This window comes from Protopterus annectens, chromosome 6.part0, assembly GCF_019279795.1.
Source record: "Protopterus annectens isolate FY-2018-M chromosome 6.part0, PAN1.0, whole genome shotgun sequence".
In the NCBI taxonomy this organism is placed as follows: Eukaryota; Metazoa; Chordata; order Ceratodontiformes; family Protopteridae; genus Protopterus; species Protopterus annectens.
The window spans coordinates 696,810,673-696,822,678 of NC_056737.1; the positions used below are offsets into that span (position 1 = coordinate 696,810,673).

Below are 12,006 nucleotides of genomic sequence, written 5' to 3' on the forward strand. Positions count from 1 at the left end.
GACAATAAATCCCCCCTATAAATAAGTACAGTATACAAAGAAAATGTCCAGAATTAAAATTGTTCACATACTGGTCTAGGCAATGCAAAGAGGATAGAGGATGGAGGATATGGCAGGAAACATCGGGAGACCTTTCTCTTAGTCTTTACTAAAAATTTTGATTCTCACTCTTGGGATCAAATATGCAAAACAGTAGATAAAAGAGGCTTTGGCTAATTGCTTATTAACTGAGTTAAAATACTGCTCTCCCCATTCTAATAACAGAATACTTATCTAGACAATTCCATCACTAAGCATCCCGATACAAAGAGAAGCAACACGGAGGTCCCCTTCTCTATATAATACTCTTCAACTTTATTTTGGAATCCCTGAATGTTCAAGCTCATCTCTAATTCCCATTTTCACTATTATTAACTTTGTTATGAATGATTTTGGCTCTCAGTAATAACAAGAACCTTCTTGCATGGAATAGTATTATGGAAGAATTTCACAGTCACTTTCAGTCAGAACTGCACTTGAACCTGCAATAGTCAAAATATTTGGGTTTTTCAAGTGACTGCGTAAATACCTTGGGTGGGTCAACTTACTGCAATAAAACGTCTAAAGTACTAAGCATAGTAATCAGATATTCTGCAATTGTGTTAGGTTTACAATTATGACAGCTTAATTCATGAAATACAAATTCTAAATTACAGGGTTTCTATAACAAAAATTATGATCTTCCCTTTGATCCCCCTCTTGTTTTCCCAGTTGCTTTTACTTCGCAGTTCAAAATATCTTAAGGTGTTAGAGTTATGGATTTATAAAGTCACATGGCACACAAGGCACCTAGATTCAAGAAGGTACCATCAGATATAGGACTTAGGGGTACCTCACTTGAAGTTTACTAGATCGCCTTCTCAGTGCCTCACTCGTTAGCAAAAAATCATGAGGACTCACATCCAAAGAGCTTGATTTTCAATGCATTAATAACAGAGGGAGAAATATGGCCCAGGCAGGTAGAGATAATGCTGCGCAACCAAGGCTGGCTCAGCCATACTGCAAGGCAATGAGTTTCACTGCAAGAGATTTACCTGGTGGGGGGGGGGGTTCAGGGGTGCTGCTTTCATATTAGGCATGTTGAGATATGAATATGCCAATGACTATAACCAATTCAGCTGAGGAGCACAGCTTTGTTGAGATGCAGCCCCGAGCAGCAGGCATTACGTGGTCATTTCCAGCCAAAGGTGGAAGTATACTGCGAGCATTCAAAATATCATCTAAACCCCTAACTGGCTGATGGCCATGATCCTGGCTGTTCATATGTTCATTGGTAAATACTAGGCAATCAGTCTGCAGGCCATTACAATCCTAGCCAATAACCACACAGTGATTAGAGATCAGAATCAAACCCTGTACCTTATGTCTGTGAGGTGAAGACCTTAACTTTACACCAACCCTGTCTCCTTTTATCTGTTTCCTTGAACACTTGGGGTTGGGGAACAGGTATGCTGACAAAGGATGGAAGTTTTATGGTTACAAAAGAGATGAGGGCTAAAAAATACAGAATTTCTTACCACTGGCTACTTTTACAAGGCTTTCTCTATAGAAAGTTGGGAAAGCATCAGAGATCATTATTGTTAGCTCACATTGCTGAACCACCAACTCTGAAATTGTACATGAAAAGTAATGGTTATTGATAGCAAGGTTCTATGTAGCAGAAAATGTCCATTAAAGGAAGTTAAAGGTTTAAACATAGAGCAACTCAAATAATGTAGTACAACATTCAGTTTGCAGCCAGAGACAATCTCTGATGAAAAGTTTTAGATGCAGTTGTGAGACACAGACTATATCTAACTGAGGTGTCATTCAACCACTCCATGGTCATGGAAACCTCAGCTAGCTGGTCTGTCCTCAGTAATGTACTCAGGATTCCTGTTTTCCATCTCAAGCAGTTCAGTGGGATCTATTCTTCTCCAGTTCTACATAGAGTTCAGTACAGAAATACGATCCACCCACAGAAATCACAGAATTCTCTCCAATCTCCTGTGCAATGCTTAACCTACATTCATAACAGACACATGACTGGGCGAGAACTTCCAACCCAATCTGCAGCATCTATGTTTCCATTACCTATGTCATTCTAATTACACAGATGAAACAGGACAGGGTGGGATAGCTATAACAGTTCCAACTCTTGTGTAAGTCATGGCAGAAGGAACAAATTATATGTTTCTATTCATCCAACACCCATTTGGTTGTGTAAGCACATTCCTGTAAGAGTTATCTAATTTCCTGATTGACCTCATTCCTCACTGGTTGTATTATAAAAGATTTTGGCCCCTGGTCATTTCAACATTTGAGCAAATGTGGAGTAACTCTGGCCAAAGAATTCCTCTGCGTTATTAAAAGAATTACATTTCTTCAGCTAATCATCTCTGTAATTCATCACTTACAATGTTATCTTGATTTGGCTTCCTTAACAGAAGTAAAAACACAGACATGGTAGTAGAACCATTCACTTGGTCCAACAACTTTCTGGTCTTATTTACTATGGGGGTTACACTTTTTATTATTCCTTTGGAACATGAGATAATGAAGTGATACAGTTTGGATTAAGCTTTACATTATATATAATTATTGTTATTGCTGCTGACTTTCAGCTACTGTTTTTACCTCTTACTGCTGTCAGTCAGACATACAAAACACTAAAAGGGGGCTGGAGAGATCAAAGAGAGGTATGTGGGTATACACTATTTCCATTTGCTGCAGAGATGAAAGTTGTGGCATTAAATGCCACCTTTTGGCTACTAGATTCTATGTCACAAGCAATCTAGATACAGAATGGTTTCTTTTAATTCTAAAAGGTAGTAGCCGCGGTGATACAGCAGTAGCATTGTTGCCTCACAGCAAGAGGTTCTCCTGTTTGATTCTCGGCTGGAGTGCCTTCTGTGTGGAGTCTGCATGTTCTCCCTGCGGTTGAGTGGCCTCCGAAAGACATGCATGAATGGGCGTGCCTTCGCTGAAGGTTGGGCATCGGGCTGGCAACTCAGCACCATAAAAAATCTACTGCCAATCATTAGCGGACCGGAGTTCCGTTGTGGCGACCCCTAACCGGGAAAAGCCGAAAAGACAAACAAACAGAGTGACTTGGAAAGCTTCCTCAAAGAGTCCAAAAGGTGTTTTCATTTTGTATTTAGGAGTAAACACTTAGAAGCAGTAAAATCTCACTTGCTGGATTCTTGCAAGGAAAAGACTACCAGAACAAAAAGTATAATTGCACCAGATTAGATGCTCAAGGCTGTCATGCACTACAGTGAACTACAAGACTGAGAGTGGTATTACTCCAACGTCTTAAGAGGTAAATAATGAAGAACGCATGAAACTTACACAAAATCTATATTATACAATGACTGGCCATTAACATTCCAAAACGAGCATGCTGACTGGTCAGCCCAACCAGCGTGCCTATTGTAAATCCAAGCATATACCAATGGAAAAAGGTCCAGTCGCCCGGACTTTTTTCCATTAATATATACCATAAAAATTTCACTTTCTTTCCCTTAAAAAAATAAATAAATAAATAAACTTGCAAAACTGGACACTTGAAACCAACAAGAGAGATGGGACAGACAAAAAAAAAGGATAATCAGGTATGTTAGGAAAAACTAGAGAAACGCACCTGATTATCCTTTTATTGTCTATGTCCCATCTCTCATGTACCTTCAAAGTGCCCTTGTATCTAAAAAAAAAAAAAAACAGCAGTGGAGATCTTCCTTTCTCCATTACTTCCTACATACAGCACCTGTCAAATAGCACTGATGTACTGCGTAAGTGTAGGAATGAAAATCCCATACGCATACACACTACATCAAAAAAAGCAGTGGGATATCCATGGAAAGCAGAAGAACCCCACGGAGCCGTCATACAATGACATTATTTAACAAACATGTCTTTTTTTTTTAAATAATGTCATTGTATGATAGCAATAACCAACTCTGTGGTGTGTATATTCAAGATTTACCCATGGTTGTCTTCATTTAATCACTCGGGCTTTGCCCTCGTGATTAAACCACACCAACCATGAGTAAATCTTCAATATACCACATTGATATTGTTGGTTACTGCTACATTATTACATCTACTGCAGCTGTATAATCCATGGTCAAAAACGGTGAGAATAAGTTAATTGCATATTACTGAGTAAAGCAATGAAGAGCACATTGTTTTAAAGAATGTGGCAGGCTGACTTAAGTTATGTCAAACAATACTGATCATGGATGGATAGAAATTAATAATTTGTGGATCTTTTCCTTTTCCTGGCAAACAAACACAAAGCAGAGACGACTGCTAAGTACAGGAAGTTCCGGACATGACAAAACTTTACAGCTACACTACCTCGTAGTACAAGCAGACTACTGGGACCAGGACAAAATGAGAACAGCAAGAGACCAGGATTCTGGAAGATTGTAAAGTTAGTGCTGGACCAAAGGTGCATCATCACAAATGTCCACTCTCTACAACATCACAGAAAAAGAGATAAAAGGACTAAACGTAAAAGAAGACACAGTTCAGCCAAGGGCTGCAACAGATTATGATTTTAAACCCAAGGAAACTAAGGGACCATAAGCTAAAAAAAACTTCAAGTTTTCTCAAGCTGGGAAAGAGCTGCATAATGCTTAGATGTTAAAAAGCCTTCCAACTTTAACCTGTGTGTCAAAACCAGGCGACTCCAATGTCCTATATGGCAAAATGTTAATTCAGCCTTCATTCAAAACATAATGCTGCATGACTATGCCCTGTTAAATGGAACACTGCTGTGCATCAGAAGGATTACTCACCTAAATGCTTACAGCCAAAGGAATCAGGCAAAAGTCAAGTTATCAAATGGGGAAACATACCCTTATTTTATTTGAAGTAACACTCTAGTCAATGCTCGAGATTCTGTGTTTCATTACAACAATCTAGTGATTCATTTGACATCTACAGCAGTGAATGGAAGGAAGTCAAATCAAAGAAGAAAGGCATCCTGTCCTATCACTTCAGCAGCCACACAGTAAAGAAAAGCTTACAACCAAAAAGGACACAGACGGTATTTTCTCATTTTCTGCTCACTCACGGCACAATCCAGGCCAAACAGTACATACCTTACAAAGGAAAAGAAAAATAAACTGTTTATTTTTGTGCTGCAGGGAAAAGTGCCCTACATATTCACCACAAAAGTGCCTACAGGTAGGGCAGACACAGCATGCATATGGGCAAATAAAACATTTCAAGACATGGTGAACAGTTGCTCAAGTAATACCTCTTCACCATACTCTGTGGTGGTGGTGGTTCTGTGTGAATATGTGACAAAAAACATGTAACTACACAACTACAAAAATTTAAGAAAGATAACGAATAGCTGTGAAACAATATCAGAACAAAAGACACACACAACACTATGCATGCTTTCTGGAAAAGAAGAAAGAGAATCGGTTAATAATTGTACTTTAGTTTACACCATAATGATGGCTGACATTGAAAATTTTCAGAATATTTTCTAATATAAGCTTTGTGCATACATCTTCATGGAAGAAGACATGCTCCCACACACTGCTGTACTTAAGGTATTTAATTGGATACAATTGATAGTCATATATTTATATTTTTTTAGTCACTCTGAGCCATTATGTCTTAAAGTAAAATCTAAAATTTGAACAAATACACAAGACGAAAGACTAATGCAAGGAAATAAGATGTGTGGATAACTCGTTAAAGGTGAAGTCAATGTTTTTAAAACATCTGGAATAAATACTGTGTATAGTTTCACAGAGCTTTTGAAGATATTAAGTGACCAAGGCCTTTATCAGTACTTTATCTGCTTTCCAGGCAAGACAAAATAAGAAGCAATTCAGAGTACATTATGGGCATAGTATCTCTGTCCAGTGTCTAGGTTAATTTGTCAGGTCTAATAAAAAATATTTCGAGTCATGTGATGAGCTGTTTGTTAATCACTGCATACTTATAATATCTGAAATTACTTACTGAATGGTTACTATAGACAACCTGGACAACCACAGTCATAAGTGTCTTAGCTGAAATTAAGAGTAACAAAACAAGCAGGACCAACACTGAGCTTCTCAGTCCATGGCACCAACACCATACTATGCATCACAAGACGTTTAAGCAGCACTGGACTGATATTTTTTTCCCTAATGGGCTTAAGCACTTTCAACTCTAAAAAGAAACAGATGCTAGAAATGAATGGTAAATATGTAATACAGGCAGAATGTTCACATTACTTCTATTAATTGATAAACAGATTGATGTGTGAGAAGGAAAGAAAACAGTTATACTTAATACAGGAGGCAGAGCTCCAGATACACAGAATAGTTCAGAATATAGACAACAGATACTAAGGAAAGTCAAGTATCAGTGCACAATCAGTTAAGTAATCATTCTGATTTTCTGATTTACACAAAAAAGCACCAAAAAGAAACACAAGTATGATAATTAAATTCAGCACTGTCAGTAGTCACTCCCAAGAGCAGCCAGACAGACAAAACACCTTGAATAACTGTTCAAAAGTGATTCAAGCGACTGTCCAAATGCATTTACATTCATCAAAAGGGAAGTCATGGGGCCATTTGAATCTGTCTGAGTTCTGACATAAATGAACCAGAAGATGAGACAAAAAACAGTTCGAGACTGCACAGCCATTCACTTCTAACCTGTGAATCAAAACCAGAGAATGAGAATGAAATTTTAACTACCCCATCTAGCAACTTTCATGCTAGGTTCTCATCTCCATACAGACCTAACACCTGAAGGCTATGTCCTGTTAATAGAAAGTCTGTCAAGGACATGAACACTTGTTCACAGAAAAGACCAGTTTAAAGGAATGAGGCCAATATCAAACTAGCAAACAGAAATACACAGCCTCAGACAATCTAGTTATTCATTTGACATCTACAGCAGTGAATGGAAGAAAGTCAACTCAAAGAAGAAAGGTATCTTGTCCTATCACTTCAAGTTGCCACACAAATGTGGATTTGCCTCTTACACCTGTTGTCTGTATTATGACCTATGTTTAATACAATACAATACAAATTGGCATAGTTTCTGTTTGATAAACAGTTATAAATATCTCCTTCTATTGAATACTTATAGAACCAGCTAAATATAAAGTTCTTAACATAACAACCTCTTTGCATGATCTACTGCAGTTCTTTCCATCACTTATACTTTTCTACATGGCAATACAATGCACTGTATCTGATTAAAGTTCTGCAACATAACGGTAAATAGGACTCATACCTCAAACATTTTCCTGTCTCTGTCCTTTTTCTCTTTTATATAACAGTTGCATTATTCAAATGAGCTGTTCAAAAGTCCTACATGTAACTGAATTCACAATTTTTTGCTTAAGATCCAGTGTGCTCACAAAAAGCATTATGACAGCCGCTAAGAGATGTAGTTAACATGCAGAAGCTCATACTGTGAAGCTTTTTCTCCTTCTCTTTCAGTAGTGAATAAGCAACATGAGACACATACACCAAGTGAAACAAGCTTCTTGAATACAGACCATATTTATTAGTTTCAATGGCAGACAGATTCACCAAGGTTCTTCTTTATTACAAAGGCCCTTTTAATGATAGAAACTGTGTCTTTAATAGTGAAAACAAAAACTATCCCTAATATGTTAGGAGATGAGACCTGTGCTCATTGAAAAGTGCATAAATATCGACAGTATAATCGAGGTAGGCACAGCCCACATTTTTCTTTCCAAAGATGACAATGTTAGTCTCAACAAAATAAAGACAAGTTCTGCAAATGAATGCAGTGAGAACTGTGCATGTAAGAAGAAAAATACACCTACCGTTCCAACTAATGGGTACAGAAAACCAGCACCCACACTTGCTCTAATGTCACGGATGGGAAGAACAAACCCTGTAGGCACTCCTTTCTTCTCGGGGTCATGGGATAATGACAAATGTGTCTTAGCCATACATATTGGTAAGTTTCCAAATCCCTTAAAAATAAATTCAAATTATAAAAGAGTATTTCAGTAAGACAATATTACTGTACAAATACAAAAATGTACAAATTAAATCTCAGATTGCTGTATATAACTGAATATATATAAATTCTTAATAATGCCTACAACTGAACATAAAGTAATTCTACACAATAATCATTCTTATAAAAAATTAATCTGATTTCCATGGTTATGTGACTTTTTAGTTTTTACACTGCTTTCCACTTCAGTTTCAGTGTTTCTGTACTACTCTGTTGTGTAACAGTCAAAAACATTCTCTCTTCCTCTTGATGCCTGTGACAGAGCAGTATGACAGCTGTCTAAGCTTACAGTCTCTTCACAGGGACTAATTAGCTACTGTGTGAATAGCTACCTGTGGTATCTAGAAAAGTCTATAGAGTTTGTGTGACATTTTGCTTCTCATCTCAGTGATGATCGTCATGTTATATTCTGAAGTCCTCCTACATTCAGAGATTATGGTGTTAGCTGATTACATATTTAGTCAATGCCTGTTAGTGTATTTAATGGTGCATTCAGCAGTGCATTCTGTAATAAACACTTGCATGCGGAAATTAATAAAAACTTGTGATTCTCTGTTCTGTTCATATAACAGATATAGTTGAGATTACTTTTACTGCATATACTCCAAATGCCAACAAAATACTTCATTTGTTTTCTGACCTGTTTTCAGTCTATTGTTAGTACAGTGGCAAAGTACTAGATTAAAGTACAATGTCATGTTAGATTTGATCTTTGTGCTTTTTGTCATCAGTTGACTAAAATGTATAACGCATTGCATTATTTGGAATATGACATGGCCTTGCATTGCCATTAAATGTGACCTCTGTACTTGTACTTTTACTATAGCTATTTCTACTACATATACATACATACATATACTGATGTGTCTTTGTCCAGGGTCATAGCTGAAAAGATTAATCTACCTGGTTAACAAATTAATAAATAAATGCATAAAATTAATCACCCTAATGTTGTATCTTTCGGCTTTTCCCGGTTAGGGGTCGCCACAGCGGAACTCCGGTCCGCTAATGATTGGCAGTAGATTTTTATGCACCGACTTGCCAGGCCTGACGCACAACCTTCAACGAAGGTACGCCCATTCATGCATGTCTCCACACAGAAGACGATTTAGCTGAGAATCGAACAGGACAACGTCTTACTGTGAGGCGACAACACTACCGCAACACCATCAAGCAGAAAAATATCACGTGCTTCAGGACAATCACATTTTTTAGATAGGAAAAGAAAGTGTGCGTCATGTATACAAGTTAGAACACATTCTGTTTAGGTCTTTTAGCTTTTTTTTTTTTTTTTACTTTAGTCACTTGTCAAAAAGGAAAGCTAACATAACAGATATCCACACAGATACTGTGATGGTGAAGAGGGACAGAGAGGTCATCAATGCAGTTATACTATTTATTTACTTATTTAAGCTTTTGTTATGGAGCAGAGTACACCAGGGCTCAGTGCTAGGCCTGCTCCTTTCTGACATCTACTTCTCTGAGGTAAAGGCCAACATTAAAGTCCTCCTGCTGACCAAGTTCACAGATAACTGCAGACTAGGTGTGTTCATAATATCCCCCAAAGAGAAAAACATCCTCCAAGAAGGTCTCACACAGACTAATAACTGCTGCCAGTGTTACTGTCTAAAACTCAATGCCAAAAAAATGCATAACAGTATATTTCAAAAAGACAGTCACCCTGGGTAATTGTTGCATTGACAATACATCCCCCCAAGAGTTGACCTGTAGTCAGGGACTTGAGAATGCATGTTGACAATGACCTGACTTTTGATCATCAAGTGTCAACTGCAGTAAGGAAATCATTCTACTTTGTGCAATTTATAAGCAAGGGTACAGCATCTAGATCCAAGTATGTCACTGTTCTGTTATACTCTGCCCTCATTAGACCAGTCATTGTGTATACTGACCCCTTCAATATGCACCTTGACCAGGCATGTACAATAAATGGTGCATCTACAGAGGTTCCTCACAAGAAGAATATATCATGCAGACATTTCCTATGCGGACCACCTCAAAGCTTTATTCTTCTGCTCAGCTCTACTACAAACTGCTGAGAGATGATCAATGTATGGTCTACAAAGCATCCACTGATCCAGCCCTTATGGACCTGTTGCGCATCCACAAAACAAATGGCATCAGAAACATCCAGTCCAGGGACCTAAAACTTGTCTGTAACATAAATAAGACATTTTGGGGGGCAGGTGTCTCAGAGGCTACCCCTTCTACAACAGGCTTTTCATCCATGTGAAGCAGAGTTCATCTTTGTACTTATTCAAGCACAAACTGGATCAGTGGGCAGGGAATTGTAAATGTATCTCTGGTCTGCCACTTCTATCCCTGTTAGAAACAAGATGCATGTAAATGTTTGAGTACTCTTGTCCAGCTTGTACCCATTATAAAATGAGTAGTATCTTAACCTGTCCAAAAAATTTGGGAAACATGGCTAGGCTTAAAAAGGCCCTTTAGGGTCATTAGCCTAGTAATCACATATGAATGTAATTCCAGAACATTGAGCTTGGTCATTAAATGATACCTTTACAAAACAGATACAGAAACACAACTCACAATAAACTAATGGCTCAAAGGAAGGCAGATTCAGTCATTAAAACACAATGAGTGGCTTCAAATGTCACATACCCATTAAGAAAAGTATGGAGTACAAGTGAGGCTACTGAAACAAAGACCACAAGAACTAAAAAAAAAACAAAAAAAAAAAAAACACATAGTACAGCAACTCTAAGAAATGCCCAAACAAAAGGAAGACAGGTTAAAACAAACCCACTTCATATAAAAAAAGGGAGCTAATCCTTCCAAAACCAATCACATGGTGCTGCTTTGGTTTTACTTTGCCGAATATTTAGTGTAAACATTTGTTTTCTTGTGAACCACACCTTTTTATAAACAGTGTCTTCCTATAGTATGACAATGAAACCTAGTACCAAGGATATGTAGTTTTCCAGCCTTAAATGGGAAAACTAGTTGTACAGGAGCAATATTTGCACACAAATTGCTAAAATAAACTGCTGTCATAAATTATAATGTATGATCTGTGTTAAAGATCATGTTGTATTCTTATTAAAATAAAGAAAATGAGACTCAAGCTGGTACAATAAGGCGTGAACAGCACCAACCACAACAACAATGCAAACTGTGTATGTACCAGTGTTGCAATCACTGTCAATGAATACTATGTGCAAGTGCTCTCAGATTAATGCCTTCACAGTCAATTACATGGCTTTTTATACCGAAAATAGAAAAGTACATACATATATTACTTGCCACTTATATGTATAACTTAAATCTGATGAAGCTCTGACAAAGGCGAAAGCATTCATCTTTTGTTATTACTTAATAACCTGTGGTCTAAACAAGCAATACTTAGCTTGAATTCTGTTTTCTTGTTTTTTTTTTTTTTTAATAAGAATATAATGTGCAAGGGTGAAGTGCAGAGCTGCAGTAACTACAGAGGGATAAAATTGATCAGTCACAGCTTGAAGTTATGGGAAAGAGTAGTGGAAGCTAGGTTAAGAAGGGAGGTGATGATTAGTGATCAGCAGTATGGTTTCATGCCAGGAAAGAGCACTACAGAAGCAATGTTTGCTCTGAGAGTATTGTTGGAGAAATACAGAGAAGGTCAGAAGGAGTTGCATTGTGTCTTTGTGGACTTAGGAAAGCATATGACAGGGTGCCTAGAGAGGAGTTGTGTTATTGTATGAGGAAGTCGGCAATGGCAGAGAAGTATGTAAGAGTGGTACAGGATATGTATGAGGGTAGTGTGACACTGGTGAGGACTGTGGTGGGAGTGACCGATACGTTTAAGGTGGAGGTGGGATTATATCAAGGATCAGCTCTGAGCCCTTTCTTGTTTGCAGTGGTGATGGACAGGTTGACAGATGAGATCAGACAGGAGGCCCAGTGGACTATGATGTTTGCAGATGACATTGTGATATGTAGTGAGAGTAT

At 37.8% G+C, this 12,006-nt stretch overlaps 1 protein-coding gene across 1 annotated transcript in view; it reads right to left on the bottom strand.

The window, feature by feature from the left end:
• Positions 1-12,006, bottom strand: part of MTHFD1 (methylenetetrahydrofolate dehydrogenase, cyclohydrolase and formyltetrahydrofolate synthetase 1) — a gene marked incomplete in the record, with an annotated part of 1,466,165 nt that overhangs the window by 36,662 nt on the left and 1,417,497 nt on the right. Inside the window, 1 exon segment of the mRNA XM_044074387.1 lies at positions 7,841-7,993. Within this exon segment, the coding sequence (XP_043930322.1) occupies positions 7,841-7,993 (153 nt within the window).